Genomic DNA, 21,133 nt, shown 5'->3' on the forward strand with positions numbered 1-21,133 from the left:
CGTAATGACAAATAGAGTCCCAAATACAAGTCAAGGCCCAGATCAAAGCTCAGGCTATTCATTTGCCTAAGGAATTTAGGTTTAACAAGGAACAGTGGTTCCTGTGGACAAGCAACATATGGTACACAATAATAAACAGCACAATGGCAATATTCTAAGTCAAGGAGATGTCATAAAGAGAAAAGAACATATATCACAAATTATTAATGAGTTCAAGTTGTTTATGTAAATGTGTATTCACATTATTCAAAATGCAGTGCATGGTGTCCCAAGTGTAGGTGGGACCTACATATCAAGGTTGTGACTATTTGTGACATAAAACATCGTCAGCTTTGCAGTTTACAAGCGCTGGTGATGAGGGAGAACCGCTTCCGTCTGTCTGCATCATGGCCGGCAGGGCGCGCTTTTAGTTTATAAATCGCTACCATAGCAGGTGGAACTGCCTTGTCATTCCACAAGCGGAGTCAGACGGAAGCGGTTCACCCTCATTGCCAGTGTGTAAACTGTAAAGCTGACTCAGGTGGCTTTTAAACAGGATACTCATGAGTAATTGTTTACTCTCCTGAAATGGATAAGTACCCTCAGAAACGGATTGTTGTTCGTCCACACTTTGGCAAATATACAAGCAAACCTCTGAGACTGTCAGTACCCCTCCCCTCACTAGGTGCCAGACTGGGCCCTATGTGTGTACTCTCATTTCAAATATCACTTCCTTAAGGTGTACACTGCACACTCTGACAGTTTTTCTCATTCTCTTGTGTCCCTCCATTGTTAGGTCCTGAAGAGACCCCCTATTGACAGTTCGGTCGAAACGTTGTCAACAACCCAAAGCAAAGCATTTCCCAGCCCCTACCTTTGTATTAGGAGCCTGAGATCACTCATTGCATATTACTGCTAGGATCGTCTTTGTATATTTTTTTTAAACCTTGTTTTATGTCACAAATAGTCACAACCTTGATATGTAGGTTCCACCTTCACTTAGGACACCATGCACTGAATTTTGAATTATGTGAATACACATTAACATAAACAATTTGAATTCATGAATAATTTGTGATATATGTTCTTTTCTCTTTCTGACATCACCTTGCCTTCAATTATTGCCATTGTGCTGTTTGTTATTGTGTACTATATGATGATTGTCCACAGGAACCACTGTTCCTTGTTAAACTATATTTACCCTGGTTCCATGTGAGTAGGGTGGCCCTTGTGTCCTTATACACGACTTGTGAATTTAAGTATCATGGATTTTAATGTCATGGGTATCATACATGTGAGATCGGACATGCCTTCTCTTTTTTGTTTAATATTTCTTCATTGGCATTTTGTGAATCGAAACATCATTGCTCACAACATCAGCAAACTGTAACAATCTTGTCAGCACAAATAACACTAGGAAATCCTAGATACACAAATTCACGCAATAACAGTCACGAATTGTAAGGCAAAATGGTGAGATTCATAGTGCACATGTGGATCAGAGTCTCAGCATTCAATTTGTGGTCCGCCAAGCTAGGGAGGTGGCTGGGTCAGCATGGTACCCAAATTAACGCCAACAAAGCTTATCTCTTTTACAACAGTGAACAAAACCATACAATTATTAAGATGTTTGAACAGTACAGACATGCTCCCTTATACTCAAACTTTGATTAAGAAAACTGAAAATATGAAGGAATATGAAAGAGATATCAGCAAAAGAGGATGAGAATGTTGTTCATTGGTTCAATAAAAGTGGAGATCACCTTGCACTGTAACTGAAACAATTGTGTGAATAATGACAATTTGAGCTCTGCCCATCTCGCTGTGTGGGGAGTTGGAGAAATGACATTTGCCATTAGCAGTAATCATCTCCTGGGTGGCCTTCTCACTTCAATTTCCCTCCTGAGCTCGATCCTGCTGCAATTGAACTTGGTGCTAAATTTACTCAGCTATTCCCATACATTTGATCTTTTCAAATTTGCTGAATTTAAATGGATTGTTTTGTTTAGAAAGTGTTTGGAAAGTGTTTACTGTCTTGTTCGATATAACCTTGACAGTTTTTTTTTCTTTCTGTCTCCTGGTTCTCTTACCCAAATGCCTAAACTTTTCATTTCTTTTGGAAGCCAAAGCAGATTGAAATAATCTATTTACAGAGAATGAGTGTTCAGTGGAACAAGCAGATCTCAGTTTGGGTAACTAACCACGGTTAATATATGACACACATTCCCTTTAGAATGTTAAGAGCACAGCTACGTAATAAGTTGTTTTGTGGCCTAGGTCAACACACTTAATAATGCTCCTTCATAAAAGAAGGATTTGTTTCGAAATGGTTTGCAGGGTGTGGAAAAGTGGATTTTCCTGATCAGTTATGTCCCCTATCTTGGACCCCAACGGTTCTATATGCATGTTACAAGTACATGTATGTTCCCTCCAGTTCCAGTTTCTAAGACGCAAACATATGTGTGTCTACCGTCAACATGTTCTCTGTCAGATCCGCCATCAATGGGCTGGATATTCGATTCCTAAGTATGAAAGGCCACCGACTTTATATGGCTAAGTTACTCCATTTTTACAGTTCAGGCGAGTAGGCCCGATTCTGTCCTCAAAGCCTTTCCCTGCTCTCTGTCTCTGACAGTTTCAGCTTGAGCTCGCATCTGTATCCATGAACTTTGTCCTACTCCCTGTGCAGCTAACGGTGCCTGCCTCGGCCAGTTTTCGCCTGTCTGCCAAGAAGTTGTATTTCACCTTCGAATTATCTATTTTGCTCTCCAGCCGATGCATTCCTGTCCAGTAGTTTAAGTAAACATTCCTCCAGTTACCAAGCAAAAGGCCAGGCTTCTCCGTCCTCCTGCAAGTGATTCATAGCCCTGTTGCCATGGAAAGTTTTCTGCCCCTCGCATCTCATATAGACACTTAGACGCTTGTACACGCACACAGTCAGTATAGAATAGATTCTGTCCGAGAGTCTCTTCCTTGTGGATAACATAGTTCTTTAAACATAGGATGTTAGATATGATTTGGGATTAGGATGACTTGACCCCAGACTTCTCGTCTCCACATGTAGAGCTAAATGTCAAGTCCCCTTCACCCCCTAGTTGCACGTCAATTACACGTCATGCTGCCGCGCGCGCATCTATGCCAAGTATTATCTTATAGATCCACCTATGTCTGATAATTCTAACCAATCATGTTTCTTTTATTCCTTATTACGCCTAGTTTCGATTATGTCACTGCTACGTCATTTTTCTTATCAAATGTTACGCCTTCTACATTCGTTTCATTGTAATGTACTTATTATAAAAATACATGTCTGTTAATAAATTATTGTACTTCACTTCCTGAACCTTCGTGGTGACGGAACCTGAGGGCCGCGACTCGAGTCGGCCATTTTGAATGGAATAAAGCCCATTAGACAACCTCTTATACCACGGATTCTGCCTCTTGTTATTTTGAGCTATTTACTTTAATTTAAGATTCCGCATGAAATTCAGTCCGGTAATATTTATTTTATTTACCACATAATGGCGCCCGAACAGGGACACTTTCTCATCTCACGCGCCGGCGGTGCGTTGCAGGCCCGGTCTCCTGCCACAGCTGGACGGACCATAAACGCGTACCAGCAGGATTTCCTGTAAGCTCCCTCCGGTCAAGCGGGGGCGACTGAGGCTGCGATCAACCCAGACGAGGCGGTGAGAAGTGCGAAGTATCCCGACCAGAGCCTAGCTGAGAGAGCAAGATCCGAGGTATACAGAGGCCCACCAGGTTTTCCGAAATTCCGACGTCCAGAGGGTCCGATGTCCGCAGTTATCGAGTCCTGTCCATTCTCTGAGGCCTTCCGTTTCAAGGAGCTACTCGGTGAGTACCATCGCCGAGGAGGCGTGTTGACGCGCACATAGGTTGTGCCGGTCAAGACGGATTTGGGTACACAAATCCGGTCTGCACTGTTTAGCAGTGTATATGTACTGTTTAGCAGTATATCAAGTATTCCGAAGTATTCAGTTATTGTCAAGAATTCAGCGTGGTGATTAGTTAGGCAGACTGTCATCATTGTCGATCATTGTTATAATGTTTAATGTTTAATGTTTAAGGTATTCAGAAAATGTCTTGCATATTGTGGTATGAATGACTGTTTATTGTTCACTGTTCATTATTGTGTTTCTCGTATTAAGTAAGTTCAAGAGTAAGTATCAGATCAGTTGTCAATATGCCGCTCTTCTCGAAGTTAAGACAGATTACTACCAGAAAAGGGGTGCTTGAAGAAGCAGTTCCTATTCCTCCTAGAGACACTCCAGGACATTTCATGTACCATAAACATGGCTTAGATGCCATATTGTTTCTTGATCTATGGGTAGATTATACCAAGGGATTACCGGAAAGTCAAAGGTGGCCCATAGCGGGAACCTGGGATGCAGAGTGCATCATGAAAGTGGAGGAAGAGTTATGGAAAAGAAAGGTCAGACAGTCACAGAAAGACGCCGTTGAGTTATGGCGTAAAGAATCTCATAGACGAACAGAAAAAGCACGTAGACAAGAAGAGAGGAGTAAAGAAAGTTCAAATAAAGTTCAAGAAAATCTATTAATTGAGGAAGGTATCCGAGTGAAATCAGAACAAGTAAATAGACAAAGAAATGCTCTTATGAATGGTATGTATCCCCTTCTAGCCGAAGGACTACCTAAGGCTGTTACGGAGGTGCCAAAAGACTTGCCACCCCCGTTATTTCCAATTAAGGTACATCCAAAGGGGCATCCCAGAACCGCAGAAGATGTTTTTCTTTCCTCATATCTAGACGATGCAGCCCCCGAGTATGCTAACGCCATACCACATAGACCGTCTGGCGGAGGGGTTCAACGTCAGGATCAGGTATCTGTCCCCGTGCAACAGCAAGTCCCGATACAAGCATCGGCAAGCACATCTGTTTCCGCATCTGTCTCCGCAGTCGACTCTACAGGGGTAACAACACCCATAGTTGCTGTGTCACGTTCAACGAACCCATTCACACCCGACGCCCCAGATGGGGCCACGGGAGGTGCTAGCAGTACTTTTACACCACCTAGAATAAATAAACTTGTTTTTCAAGAGTCAGCACATTCACGTACACCTAAGTTCGTAAATGAACGTACGCTTAAGGAACTTCTTGTAAATTGTAGATATGACCCGGTGGTTGGTAAAGAGGACGAAATGGTCCTGGCATCATTACGTATCAGACGAGCCGCAGAGTATTTAGCAAGGTTACCAGGGATGGCTACGCATCTAGATAACATATATCATTTTGTTCAAACAGGACGAGATCCAGGATGTATTAACAGAGCTATGGAATTCCAGAAAGTAGAGATACAAGGGGAACTGTTACGTTTCCTCATAAACTGTGTGATCAGAAATCAAGATCGTCCGGGGGTAGACCGGAATGCAATGCTTACTCTTACAAGATGGAGTCAGAATATATCAGAAGGGAGACACGATAAGCAAAATTGTATAATAGCCATGTGCCGAAAAATACGTAAAGAAATAGAGCGTATTCATGAAGAGAGATTGGGAACAGACGAGTTTGAGCAAGATGAAGTGTCCGAATCAGGGGACTCTGCAAGACAGTCAGAGACCATAGCCTATGTAGGCAGAGGAAGATCTTGTGAAAATACTAGATGTTTTTCTGATCCAATACACTCTGTATGTCCAAATAATAGCAGAACGTATCCAACGCCTGTAATAAATCTGAAATCTCCTGAACATTCGTTTCAAGCCGCAGATAAAATACTACGAGAACGAAGAGGTTACCACCTCCTCGATTCCATGGATGAGCAAGAATTAGCCAGATCAGCCGTTCACTGGATCGTTAGTCCTGAAAAATACGGTGATGAGACCGTAGCACACACGTTTCTCAACCTCAGTACAGATGAACAACGTTTAGCTGGAATCTATATGATTCAGCAACTCCTCATATTATATAAGAGCCAACATGCTGATCCTGGTCTTTTACCTGATATATTAACGGAACTACTCACGAACAGATGGAGAGGTTCTAGTAACAAGCTAATTAAAGAGATATTAGTGTCACGTAAACAGTATGTCCTTTTTGTAAGTCCGGATTCTCTCTCCCTGCCCCCCAGAGAAAGAACGCCGTACTACATGGATAGACAAAATCCTCTACGAGAAGTGCATCCAATAAAAGGCGAAGATAATGAGTTTCACCGTGTATTTGTTTACACACCTATATCAAAAATGGAATTATTAGAAATGAAGAAAGTAGTACCTAGCCATGATAAAGACCCAGCGGGTTTCCACCGAGAAATTAAAGACATGTTACTGATGGGAGAGTACACCTTTCCTGATATTATGACGATTTTAAAAGTGCTTTTGCCTGCTGGCATATATGAAAAACTGAAAGAAAAAGAGTGGGAAGTGGGAGACCAAAAGATAGACTGGACAGCATTAGCAGAGGAAGAAAGGGGCCGAGCCGCAGGTTCAGGGCTCGGGGATAAAATTAAACTGTTACCAGGTTTACTAGTACAGGTACTGCCACGTTTATTAACTACAAAAAAGGAAGATTGGGGTGCAATCACAGCCTGTAAACAAAAGCAAGATGAAGACACAAGCGATTATTATGCTCGATTTGAAAAATGTTTTGGTATAAATAGTGGTATAAAAGCAAGTAGTGACTCATATCCACATTTATTTGTGACAAAATTAGTGGAAAATGCATTGCCTCCAGTGAAGAATAGAATATTGAAATTCGAGAGTACCTGGCAAAGTAACACTCCGTCGCAAATGCTACAAATGTTACAGTATCATCACAATAGAATTAGGGATGAACAAGAACACGAGCATAGACGCATGAAGGATACAAAAATGAAAATGCTAGTTTCTCAGACAGTACCAGCAGATGGTCACAAAAAGGGTGTGACACATTCTGGTGATTCTGCAGTTCCTGTAAAAGGAACCTGCAATTACTGTAAACAACTAGGCCATTATGTACATGATTGTCAAGTCCTGAAACGTAATATAGCTACAGGTATTGCAAAAGAGAGACCACGATTAGTTAGACAAGATCAGAATGAAAAAGGAGCTATGCAGCATGGACAGTCCGTGCCAGTTCAGCAACAGTCTATGCCAGCCTCACAGCAACCCATACAGTTTGTGCCAGCTGCACCACCGTTGCCTGCTACTGCCACACAAACCACAACACAACAAATGTATCAGACTGCACAGTATGAATACCCTGAGTATCAGCGTTACACATGAACCAGCCTAGAGAGGGAAGTTGACTTACCGCTTATCGAGATTCCGGTAGATCAAGAAGGACCTTATGTACATAGTGAATTACTAGGTCAAGATAGAAAATTCTTACTCGATACAGGGGCAAGTCGAACAACGATAAAACGTAGTGAAGTTCCAGGGGCACCCCTCTCAGGCTCTCAAAATGTTTCCCTTGGTTTTTCAGGAAAACCTATTGTTAATGAAGTATCACAGCCTCTACCACTTACGATAGGACCTTTGACACGAACTACAGATTTATTGCTTACTAAATCATGCCCAGAAAATTTGTTAGGAATTAAAACTCTGAAAGCACTAGGAGCCATAATATGTTGTTCTCCGGAAGGAGTAAGATTGTTTTTGCGTGATTTTAAAGGTCACTATGTGTCTAGAGACATGGATCCCCGACTACAGACTTTACCAGTACATCTATGGGCACAAGGCCCTACGGATGTTGGCTGCATGAACATTACACCCTATCGAGTTACATTGAAAGCAGGAGTGGTATTACCACGAATGCGACAATACAAGTTACCGCATGATGCTGTAGTGGCTTTGTTGAAAATCATTGATGAGTTAATTGCCCAGGGAGTAGTTGTAGAAACAGACTCCAATGTATGTAATTCACCGATAATTCCGATTCTTAAACGAACTGATCCTACTGCTCCACCAGTGTACCGATTGGTTATTGATTTGCGTGAACTAAACAAGTGTATTGTACCACAATTCCCTGTGGTCCCTGATATATCATCATTGTTGACAGCAATTGATTCCGAAGCAACATTCTTTACTGTAATTGATCTCAAGAATGCCTTTTTCAGCGTCCCAATAGATCCGGAAAGCCAATACTTGTTCGGATTCAGTTTAAATGGGCGCAGCTTTAAATTCTCACGCGCTCCCCAAGGATTCACAGAAAGCCCCAGCATCTACAGCCAAGCACTGAAACGAGAACTTGACAGTATCCACATGCCAGTCAATACAGCACTGCTTCAATATGTCGATGATCTGCTGATCACCGCGAGAAGCGAGCCAGAATGTGAAAAAGCTTCTCTGACAGTTTTACATTTCCTAGCCGACAAGGGGCACAAGGTGTCCCCTTCTAAGCTGCAATTCTGTGTTCAGCGAGTTATTTATCTTGGTCACTCGCTGTCCAAGGAGGGAAGGCAGCTTACACCAGACCGTATCCAGTTAATTGCTAACATGTCAATACCCCAGACACAGAAGGAGGTGCGGGCTTTCATAGGCCTCACTTCATACTGTAGACAGTGGATTCCCCAATATGCATTTCTAGCGAAGCCACTCATTCAGTTAACCACACAGGAGGCAGCCACATCGACTGTTCTCCCTTGGACTCAGGAACATACACAAGCTTTTGAAAGCCTAAAGGAAGCTTTATGTCAAGCACCTGTTTTAGCAACACCATGTTATAGCAAACATTTTACACTCTTTGTTACAGAACGCGAAGGTACTGCCTTATCAGTACTCACTCAGGATCAAGCAGGATCACGCAAGCCATGCGCTTATTTTTCCAGTACATTAGATCCCGTAGCTCAGGCTTTGCCTGCATGCCTGAAATCAGTGGCAGCGACAGCCTTAGCAATCAGACAAAGCGATGCCATAGTATTAGGACACCCATTGACAGTTCAAGTACCACATGCAGTAGAGGTTCTTGTGAACCGAACACAAACGCAACACTTGACCATAGCAAGACTTACCGGTTATGAACTAACATTGTTTCAACCACACATAGAGATCCGACGGTGTAATACATTGAATCCTGCTACACTATTACCTGTAATTGGAACAGACCCACTAGCTCATGATTGTGTTGAAATCATTGAAATAAAGACGAAACCTAGACAAGACTTGACAGACGTTCCATTGTTAGATCCAGACCTGACGTTGTATGTAGACGGGTCATGCATGAGAGCAAGTACAGGAGATTTAGTGGCCGCGTATGCAGTCACAACAGACACTGAAGTTATTGAGACAAATTGTATAGATACTTTGTCAGCCCAAGCAGCAGAACTTGTTGCTCTAACACAAGCCTGTATTCAAGCCACGGACAAGAAAGTCAACATATATACTGATTCACGTTATGCATTTGGAGTCGTACATGACTTCGGAGTGCTTTGGCGGGAGAGGGGTTATTTAACTTCCCATGGTGCCCACATTCAGCACGGACCCCTCATTCATGCTTTGTTAGACGCGATTCATTTACCGACTGCAATATCGATTATGAAATGCAAAGCACACACGAAGGTTACTGATACCATTTCTCAAGGCAATGATTTAGCTGACAGAACAGCTAAACAGACTGCTCAGAATCGCACATTAGACATGACAAAGCCAATAGTTCAGACACCAACACAGTGTATGACAATTAAGGATCCCACACTTGATGTAATTGACATACAGACACATGCCACAGCAGAAGAAATAAAGAAGTGGACTGAACTAGGAGGGATCCAGACAGATCAAGGATGGATGACGAAAGAGAAATCCGTGTGGTTTCTCCCCGATTCCATGGTTCAAGCCATTATAGCTACAGTTCACAGTCCAGCACATTTAGGAGAGAAGGCTATGCTAGACAGCATTCAGCACATTTGGTTCAACAAACATTTACGAGCAGCAGCTAAACAAAAAGTTCGTACCTGTATGATATGTTGTCAGTTTAATCCAGGAAAGAGTGTTCCCGTAGAGCAGGGTGGATTTCAGCCTCCTGACCATCCTTTTGAAGTCCTCCAGATGGATTATATTCAGATGGAACGTTGTCGAGGATTCAAATATGTCCTTGTAGTTGTCTGCGCTCTCTCCCGTTGGACAGAGGCGTATCCCGTATCAGATTACACTGCCTCGACTACTGCCAAACAGTTAGTTCGAGAATTCTTCCCACGGTACGGTTTACCACGTGTTGTATATTCAGATAACGGTCAGCCTTTCTCATCCGAATTAATGAAACATGTCTCACTCTTGTTGGGATATCAGTGGAAATTCCACTGTGTCCGACACCCCGAAGCAGCAGGTCTCGTAGAAAGACATAACCAGACACTGAAAATCAGACTGTCCAAAATATGTAGAGAGAAAGGTGTCGACTGGATAGTAGCATTACCAGTTGCACTCTTTTACATGAGAATGGTAGCACACTCTAGAACAGGGCTATCCCCGTATGAGGTGATCTTTGGTAGACCACCGAATATGTGGGGGACGCCTATACCACGTAAAATAACTGATGTTGACTGTAATATGCTGACAGATTACCTGGCTTCCTTGATGTCTGCACTACAATCTTCTCGTTCACAGGTAGCTGCAGCCTTTCCCGACAACACTGAGGCGAAACCCCATGACGTGGTCCCCGGGGACTTTGTCCTGGTTCGGAATTTTGATAGGAAAAGCCAATTGGATCCTAGGTGGAAGTTGCCTAAGCAGGTCCTGCTGACGACCAGAACAGCTGTGAAGATCGAAGGACGGAAAGGATGGGTGCATTCCACCCATATAAAAAAATTTCATGGACTACCTTCAGATATAGACACTGTGCCCTGCACTCCCTCACAGACTGATTCAAAACTTCCTTTTGTTGAACTGAATGACTCTCAGTGCTATAAACAGAAACTCAGGTCCAGATCTAAACTGTCGGACGATTTGATTGTTTAAGTCCTCTCCAAGGTGAAGCGGTTGAATCTGTCCCGACATGTATCCCTTAGGTCTGAATCATGTAGAGTCCAGAATCATAATGAAACGACATGCTTATTGTAAATTACTGCGTAACCACTGTATTGTGACTTTATTAATTTTGTTTTTATTGAGTTTTTTAATAGTTACTGCAAGTATATTGTTGCATATGTATTATCCTGTTTCTAAACGTGTTTTCAATATAACTGATGAACATTCTTTTAGTGACCTACCGCCACATGAATTATCTTATAGACTTGCGCTGCGCAATAACACATTCATTAGTATGTTACATCATTCCCATCAGACTAGTAATGCGACCAATTGTTGGGTGTGTGGCCGACTTCCTCCCTATCAGAATAACAAAGGAGTTCTGCCTTTCTTTCCACATCCATTCACACACAATGGCTCCTGTGGAGCATGGTTTAGTTTATTAAATTCCATAGACCCAGACACAGCAGTTTATCAACAACATTGGATATGGGGAAATCTGAATCTAGTTTTATTCAAAGTCTGTCACCCTAATAAGGAGGGTCACCTCAGTAGAACAGGAACTGATTTAGAAAATGAAGTGTATAAATTAGGTAATTTTACGCCTAATCTTATGATTTTGAATGTCAAATCCGAAGTTGAACTAATTTTGCCCACTATGTCAGTATTTCCAGTTAAGGGTGAATTATGTGTGAGAAAAGTTGGTTCCATACATATGGGCCATAGCCAATGCGTTACTACAGTAGAATATAGTGATCAAGGCAAATCTTCATTTAGAGCTTCTCGCCATTCCTACTTCATATGTGGTCAGACGGCATATATGCGTCTGCCTCTAGATTGGGATGGTACCTGTTACATAGCATTCCTTCTGCCACCTGTTTTCCTAGCTCCCCCTGATTATTATCGAAATGTTCATTTAGTACACAATAGAGAGCGAAGAGATCTCCCAGTTGTCGATTATACTGAGACATCATGGGACAAGTATGTAGATTTCAATAAAGGTATCTTTCCCTATATAGGTACAATATCAAATAGTAAGCTGATACGCAGACTCACCAAGACTCTTGAAGCTGTAGTAAACGAGACTATAGCCGCCCTAGGCAATCTGACAGAGGAACAATCAGTGATGAGAATTGTTGTTCTCCAGAATCGTCTTGTCCTTGACGTCATCCTGGCCGATAGGGGCGGAGCTTGTAGGGTCATCGGATCCAGCTGCTGTATATTCATACCAGAAAATTCGCCATCTGTATATAAAGCTATAACACGCCTTCATAAGATTGTAAGCCAGATACACGAGAATCCAGGCACTTGGACGTGGTCCGGGTGGTTTTGGAGTGTGATATCAGCCTGGGGATGGAGAGTTCTATCCTTCCTAGGTATTGGCCTTCTTATGCTCTTCAGTTGTTGTCTATGCCTACAATGTGGACCAGCGATTTGTGGTCTGTGTGCCACATCATGCATTCCACATCACAGTTCTCGTTCAAAATGCCGGAAGGAAGAAGAAATGATGCTCCATGAGCAAATCGATGGAATAATGAAGATTGATGTCTCGTGAAGGGCAAGAAGGGGACAAGGAGGGAATGTGGAAAAGTGGATTTTCCTGATCAGTTATGTCCCCTATCTTGGACCCCAACGGTTCTATATGCATGTTACAAGTACATGTATGTTCCCTCCAGTTCCAGTTTCTAAGACGCAAACATATGTGTGTCTACCGTCAACATGTTCTCTGTCAGATCCGCCATCAATGGGCTGGATATTCGATTCCTAAGTATGAAAGGCCACCGACTTTATATGGCTAAGTTACTCCATTTTTACAGTTCAGGCGAGTAGGCCCGATTCTGTCCTCAAAGCCTTTCCCTGCTCTCTGTCTCTGACAGTTTCAGCTTGAGCTCGCATCTGTATCCATGAACTTTGTCCTACTCCCTGTGCAGCTAACGGTGCCTGCCTCGGCCAGTTTTCGCCTGTCTGCCAAGAAGTTGTATTTCACCTTCGAATTATCTATTTTGCTCTCCAGCCGATGCATTCCTGTCCAGTAGTTTAAGTAAACATTCCTCCAGTTACCAAGCAAAAGGCCAGGCTTCTCCGTCCTCCTGCAAGTGATTCATAGCCCTGTTGCCATGGAAAGTTTTCTGCCCCTCGCATCTCATATAGACACTTAGACGCTTGTACACGCACACAGTCAGTATAGAATAGATTCTGTCCGAGAGTCTCTTCCTTGTGGATAACATAGTTCTTTAAACATAGGATGTTAGATATGATTTGGGATTAGGATGACTTGACCCCAGACTTCTCGTCTCCACATGTAGAGCTAAATGTCAAGTCCCCTTCACCCCCTAGTTGCACGTCAATTACACGTCATGCTGCCGCGCGCGCATCTATGCCAAGTATTATCTTATAGATCCACCTATGTCTGATAATTCTAACCAATCATGTTTCTTTTATTCCTTATTACGCCTAGTTTCGATTATGTCACTGCTACGTCATTTTTCTTATCAAATGTTACGCCTTCTACATTCGTTTCATTGTAATGTACTTATTATAAAAATACATGTCTGTTAATAAATTATTGTACTTCACTTCCTGAACCTTCGTGGTGACGGAACCTGAGGGCCGCGACTCGAGTCGGCCATTTTGAATGGAATAAAGCCCATTAGACAACCTCTTATACCACGGATTCTGCCTCTTGTTATTTTGAGCTATTTACTTTAATTTAAGATTCCGCATGAAATTCAGTCCGGTAATATTTATTTTATTTACCACAAGGGAAAAATAACATCAGGTTCCATCTAATGGTATTAGTCATGTCAGCTGCCTCTTCATTAATAAAGAGGGCAGCTTTGCTTTAAAATATGTCAATATATTTGGCAACCAAGTGACTAGGCCTCGACAAGCACAGGGTCTGGGACTAATAGCTCCTCACCCCACGTTCTGCTGGGCCTGGAATTACACCATTTAGTATGACATCAAAGTAGAGAAGGAAAATTAAATTCCGAATGAAATGCAGATGGAATTGTACATAAATGGATAGAGAAAGGAAGTTCAGCCCATAGCCTTCCCCCCACTCTCCCCCTCCCACCCTTCTTCCCCCTCCCCCCGGTACCGCAGCCCTGCAGGTGACCAACCCCCACGGACCACCAATTAACGGTCTCCAAGGTCCACCCAGGTACCGATGAGAAGACCCACGGACTATGCCATACAGCACCCTTCCCCCAAACCTCTGCCCCTCCTCTGAAGCATGACCCTTCAGTGCCATAAGCAGACACCAAGATAGGGAGCGCCCTCCATCATCAACCATACCTACTCCTCACACACGACTATTGGCAAGTATCTCATGCATACAATCCCATACACCCAGTGGCCTTTCCTGCCCCAGCCTAATGAATGAAACCACAGCCCTCAGGCCTTAATGAGACTCGCCAATACCTCAGGATTACACCTCCCCTTCCACATCCGGACAGGGTATGGCCACCACTTGAGACACTTTAGCCTGCATGCTTCCCACGGTATGGGCGTCCACCCCCCTTATTTCCTCTCTCCCCCACGCGCACTCTTTATACGCTCCCTAATATTTATAAGGGGCATACGCTGTACAAGTTTCAGTTAAACCACTCTCTCCGGCCATTGTACATGATTGGCCGACACTGTTAATCTCAGGCTGCAATTGCTTAAAAACTGTTAATAAAAATAAATCACATTGCAATTGGATGTACACATGATATTCCTTTTTTAAAATGATGAATAACTTACCAGATCTCTTACAATTGGAAAAGTTTTCTTTCTACGTAGATCAGGCATACTATCAATCCCGTAAAGTCCACTTCCAGGACTAAAACAAAAAAGTACATTTTGGTTAGTCGATAAAATGATTTTATGTTCATGTTAAAGCTTTCAGTAATTAAGCCGCTTCATACTTCCAGTCTAATATACAGTACATAAAAGAAACAGCAAATTAAAACCCTTTTACTAACAGGAAATCTTTTTCAATATAATGTCTGTGATTGTTATTAAGCTCAAGGTAGATAAATTAGAGCAGCAAAGGCAGAAAGTAAACATAAGTGTTATAATCATTATTTTTTACAGAATTGTGGGAAACATTAATTACGATGTTGGCCAGCCTTGCGTCCACCTAACACTGTCTCGGAAATGGGACTGCTCGACTTCCAGTCAGCGGTCCTGACCGCTTCATTATGATGCAACAGCCCATGGTGCGGTCACATTCCGACATTTCCCCATGGGAGCATGTGTTACAGCCATAAACCGGCTAGAGTACATGCTCCCATGGGGAAATGTGAGGTGGTGTTAATCCCTTCACCCTGTGGCAGGCACCTCAGCCACCAACCGGAGCCCGCAAAGGAAAGGGGGCCCTGCTAGGGGACCCCTTAAACATGCTTCCCAACAGGGTTTCCATGTCAAAAACCCTGCTGTGAACCGAACATCATAGTTTGGACGGCGTAAACCGCTGTTTATTTGGATTACGGGATGGCTCTGACTGGCCGATGGGCTTGTTGAGCCCGTTGGAAGCCAGCCGGAATGACCGGCCAGTTTCAATTTCGACCGGCTGAATCAAAATCATCCAATCCGCATTGAAACAGACGATATCGGTCATATGGCCTCCAACCTGGGGTCGGAGACTTTACGACCGCCATCATAATAGGCCCCTAAGTATCAGATGTACCAAAATTTTGCCCAAAATTAGATGTCTAAATGTCTCCCAACAAAGACAGCAGTCTGCTTTTCCCATTTATTTACTATTACATTTTATGCAATTGTCGCCTTGGAAAGTCGTTTTGCACTGAGGTTTGTATATTTTTGTTCATACTTGAGTGAGTATTATCAACTGCAGCAAAGCAATTATCTTAATGAAAGATGGCTGAGCCCAAACATTTTAACTTACTCCACAAGTAGTTGAGGACTATGGAATTAAATGCTTGGGAATAATCCACAAAACTCAAGCCTCATACTTCCCATGCTTCTGCCAAATGTTCCAGTAAAGAATAAAATGAGACAGAGTAATTTGTTCACATTGAAAACAAAATAAAGTAGTCAATGCCTTACCAACAGGAAATGGTATTTCCCAGGGTTACTGGGTTCACTCCGTAAATTGAAACAATTTCCTGTTGGTAGCGCATTGACTACTTCAGGGTAATTATATAGATCAAATGACTTTGGTTCGCTTGGGTTAGCATCAGCCACCATGAGGGATGCTATATAACTGAATTAGAGCACATATACAATAAGACAATAAAATAGTAAGCCTAACACATAAGGCAAAAAAATACAAGAAAAAACAATAATGTAATCCACAAGCAAATACTAATCTTACCCAATTAATCCCTACTAGGATAATATTGACCACTGAAACGTCCATACAAAATATCAGATATTAACAATTGGCAAATTGCTTTCAATCCTAAATGGCACTTATGCTAGGTTTTTGGTCACTTTAATCAAATCCCTGTAGCTGGCATGAACGTCTAGCAAAAGGTGGGTGATATCGTCATAGATTTGGCACTGCACAACACAGCTGCTCAAACAAAATTGCCCCTCTGAGAATGCAAGGTAATTCGTAGAGAACAAAAGACATGGAAGGCAGGAGCCGATCCAATCAAGGCACACTTCATGAAGCCAGCAAAGAAGGGTGCAAACCAATCGCTGCAGCGCATTCGTACCGTACCATATTTTGAGTGGAATCCGAGCTTCAGGAATACATAATGGATTCGAAAATAGGACATTTGTCCAGGCATCTAAGTGTAGTCAGTAGTAAATAGCTGCCTTTTAGCAATGGATCCAAGAATCTCAATCATGCTATGTTACGTATCAGCAATGGCTTCATTCTAATAATGTTGCTCTACGGAGAAGTCAGATCAACCTATTTTAAGTCTAATTTAGCACATATGCATGCATCAAGGAAGGGTTAGCAATTAATTCTGAAAACTTTCCGTATGTAAATTGCTAATGCATTCAATGTTTTTTTGATGTTATATTTAAATTTGACTGTGTTACCGCTATAGGTCGAAAAGCAAATAGTAAGCAAACCTGCACTTTCAGTAATTCCTAGACATCCTTTCTTGATAGTGTTTGAGCAGTTGGGTTGTGCAGCGCCAAATATATGGCGACAACAACACACACGTTTTGCTAGACATTCATGCCAACTACAGTGATTTGATTACAGTGACCAAAAACCTAGCATAGGTGCCATTTAGGATTGAAAGCAACTTGTCATTTGTTAATGCTAACAAGTCGAATGTGAATTTGACAGTTTGTCTTGAGTAATACGTGTTCTCGAACAGTTTGTATACCAATAGTTGGGAACTTATACCAGAATTAGTATCTAGGGCAATGCTTAATTTGAGCTGCTGGTTGCAGGGGGAGCCCTCCCGAGTCTCATTTTTGGGAACCAGCACTTATCGTTCCATAACAGACTTTGATCCAGAGCACAGGAGAGGAAAACACAAAAGGGGGAAAGAAGTAAGAGAAAGATGGAAAAGCAGGGATGAAAAGGCGCATGCAATAGGAAAGTAAAGGGGCAGGGAGTGTCTAGTGGTGGATATAGGAGGCATATGGAATGAAGATTATACAGCCTTAGCATTCTGCACCCAAACCTCCAATAGCATCGGCCATGGGCATCTAAGAAAACTATGATCCTGTGTGCTTATTCGTTTACAAATTAAGCACTGAACTAGGGTCAGAAATTTCAGATCAGTTTTATAAAACTGGCACGCATTTGACGCTCAAATCAGAAATTTATTTAGGATTGGTTATTTCTGAACTTGTATAATAAGTAGGAGTAGAAAAAGAAAAAACTAAATAATGTGACTTGGGTGGGACACCAAGGTTAACTAGTGGCTGAGGGTAGCTTCCAACTGACTGGTCATGACAGCCAGGCCAGCACAAGGGTGGATCTCAAAGGGCTTGGGTGTATTTGTACGGTGGGAATCAGATGTGACCAGGCGGGGAAGTGTAGGAAGCATAAAACAAACAAGCAATGGCATAGCCAATAGGTCTCGCTTTTCGGACCTTATAAGTGTTTAGCCATGCAACAGTTGATGTTATTGCACCAAAGATATTGTGATGCATAACTAAATACTTTATAAGGTCCCAAAAGCCAGACCTATTGGCTATGCCAATGCTTGTTTATTAATCTAGCTACCTCATGACTCTTGGCATTCACCCTTCTTTCAACAGACATGTATCGGAGCTGGTTGCGTGCCTAAGAATCACACTGCAGGCTGCCTACATACGAATCAGAAGTGTTTGTTTTATTAAACATCATTTGTCATCTGCTGTTGTGTTGTACAAACTGTGAAGAGTTCATTTTTTGAAATCCGGGCTGCATTGTGACAGGTGTTACCAAACCAGAAATTACCTTTCTCTCAAATTGTAATTGATTAAGCAGTTCTTAGATTATTAATTATTAACTTCTTTCGAGTTGTAGATGTATTCAACCTTGGTTTGTGAAATATAAAACGTATCTTTATCACGTCGGGAAGGACACCAATTCATCAGGAAAACTTTTCATTCATTGGCTAGGATTTTGTTTTCTCACACCGAGGCTCATCTAAAAGCTGAGTGAATGGGAACTGGCAGGCCTCGTTTTTTTTTTTAAATCCTTGTATTTTTTAAATACTTTTTTCTGTTCGATTTGGCTCTGTCTTTGAATTTGCCCCATGCATGTCTATGCACGCTGGAAGCCATTGAACGTGGACTCTACCGGTATGACTTCGTGTGTCCTCGTACTTCAAGGCACACGCCTCGTGTGCTCGCTCACAAGGTACAAGCAGAAGTCAGAAATTGCCCGTGACAATTAACGGTGTCTCCAAACTGCAGCAACGAGAGAGAGGGTGGGAGGGGGTTAAGGAGAGAGAGAGAGAGTGGCAAATAGAGGAGGGAGATAGATAGAGGGTTGCTAAGAGAGAGGGAGGATGAAATGGGGAAGAAAGAAGGAGAGGTGTGACCAAGACTGCGAGGTGAGGCTGAGAGAAAGATGTTCGAGCTAGAGGCAGAAGGGATTGCAAGAGAGGGAGAGAGAAGAGGCTGACAGAGTACGAGAACGATAAAGATGGAGAATGCGGTGCAGAAAACGAGGGGCGGGTGCGAGAATATGGAAGGAAGAATGCGAGAAAGTGGGAGAGGGGGAACGATAGAAAACGAGCATGCGAGGGAGAATGCAGGAGAGAAACAGAGAGAACGAGAGATCAGTTTTAACTGCAGAGTTCTGGGGTAGTAGTAGTGTCCGCCATTGTTGTGATGTAGTGCGTGGGATCTGACTCTGTGTGGCGTGTGCTAGTAGCGGAAGGCCATATCTTAATGTAGGGTAGGTGTGGTCTGTCCGTTGTTAGGTGCAGGGCGTCAGTAGTAATGACGAATATGAGGCAGGAGTCCGAATAGTGGGATTGCACTCACAAATTTGCGTGAAAATGCACCATTTGCCCACTCTTTTTTTCAAGATTTTCCCAGGCTTGCTCGCTTGCCGAAATACGACAATTGTTTTACGCTCACCACTTTCAAATGTCAGCAGCCACCACTGGAAACGTAGGCTGCCTAAAAGCTATTTCAAATCTCAAAATTTGGTGGTAGGGTGGGCTGGTGAGTCTGGTGGCTGATTTGTAGCCCCTTGCCCCACCCCACGGCCGCCGACAGCTGTAGACAGCAAAAACAGACACTGCCCCCTCGACTGGGAACAGTGATGGTGTTCCTGTTCACATTCCACGTTTTACTTACTCTTGCATTTCCTAAGATTATTTGCTTTTTCGCGGATGAATAGTTTATGCGACATATTAGTTATGTATCATGTGTCAAGAATCGCTCCGATCGCTGTAACTGTGAGTTCAGGTTGTGGGTGGCCTATGATTGAGAGGAGTCGAGTTCAGGTCGTATTGCAAATTTCTCATGGTTCCGATCATTTGATCATCCAAGGGTTTAGAATACATGCTCATTCAATCATTGGCCTCTCTGCAGAGCTCAAAGAGCAATATTCAGGTTTGCTAATTGTTGTTTTCTTGCCAAAGTGTGTGAGTGAGGTACACAACTGTCAAAATACTTACTGTGTGAAAGTAAAAGAAACTACAGTGAGTACAGGTGAGCAGGTGTAGTGTGTGAGTGGGGGATTGGCAAAGTGAAGGCGATGCAAGGAAGTACGGGCAGGAGAGACTGAAAAGACACTGCTGTAGAGGAAAGATATGAGGTGTGAGATATGCAGACTGTGTGTTAGGAAGATATAAGGAGAAAAAGGGCGTAAATGGCTAATAAAGATATTGTTGTGACGAGGAGAATGGGAGCCATTGAGACACTGACGACCTTTCCCCTTCCACAGACCATAGTAACGTTTAATTCACAATCGGCTTAAAATTGTACAATTACTTTAAGTCTATATGACACACATGGCAACAACCTTCATTGTAGGTGACCACACCAGTTATGGGCCCCCACAAAATAATTAAGATTTAAGATGCCACTGGAATAGTCAGGAAGAAATAGGTTAAGCAAAGGGTGTATTGGGGATGTTGATGGGCTGCCACGTTCTCAGCACATGGACCCACATTCTGAAAGACCCTTCTGTTGGGCATCAGGAGAGACGCGGATCCTTTGGCCTTGAAAAAGAGCACGGATTGTAACGTGGGACCTGCCTGTTTTTCTGCTCCTTCATGAAGCCAAATGAGCAAAACACAAATGAAATAAACAAACTATAATCTGTCTGCAAACAACTGAACAGTTTCTCCGACTGGTTCATTAATATGCATAAAAGAAAATACATTTATGGATTCGCGGTTTAAAACCTTTAAAAAAGGTTGCATTGGAGATGTTTGTGATCAAATGCCATAATACGCTCATCATGCAATGCCAACCTTCTGACAAGGTGCAAGCACAACAAGCATTGGCCATGAAAGTCATCCCGATCACGATCGATGTGAAAGCGAACGTGATCGCGATGACGCAGAAAGGCGTTCATGAGTGCTGCTGGCTGGCCAAGCGCATGGCGGCTGCGCGCGTGCACGCTCACGTGCACACTCACGTGCACGCAAGTGCTAGGCCAGCCAGCAGCGCTTAAAAATCTCACATACAAAATGTCTCTCCGAGGCAGCGCATTCACTGGGCTCAGCGAGACCTAAAAAAGGAAAAGACCAAGGAAAACATATTTCAAAATGGACAGATGGGTATAGGGTTTTTCACTTGGGGAAAGTCACTGATGCATGTTCTTAGACAGTGAGTATAAAGCAGTGGTTAGTTTGCCCCCTCCTTCCA

The 21,133-nt window shown here is 42.8% G+C and overlaps 1 protein-coding gene across 1 annotated transcript in view; it reads right to left on the reverse strand.

Annotated features, from left to right (window-relative positions):
* Positions 1–21,133, reverse strand: part of UNC13C (unc-13 homolog C) — a 1,458,878-nt gene that overhangs the window by 1,026,994 nt on the left and 410,751 nt on the right. Inside the window, exons 5-6 of the mRNA XM_085644160.1 lie at positions 14,639–14,717; positions 3,693–3,698 (exon numbers count right to left, since the gene is read on the reverse strand). Of these exons, the coding sequence (XP_085500286.1) occupies positions 3,693–3,698; positions 14,639–14,717 (85 nt within the window). The remainder of the gene's footprint in view (positions 1–3,692; positions 3,699–14,638; positions 14,718–21,133) is intronic.

Source organism: Triturus cristatus, chromosome 3_1 (assembly GCF_964204655.1).
Source record: "Triturus cristatus chromosome 3_1, aTriCri1.1, whole genome shotgun sequence".
Taxonomy (NCBI): Eukaryota; Metazoa; Chordata; class Amphibia; order Caudata; family Salamandridae; genus Triturus; species Triturus cristatus.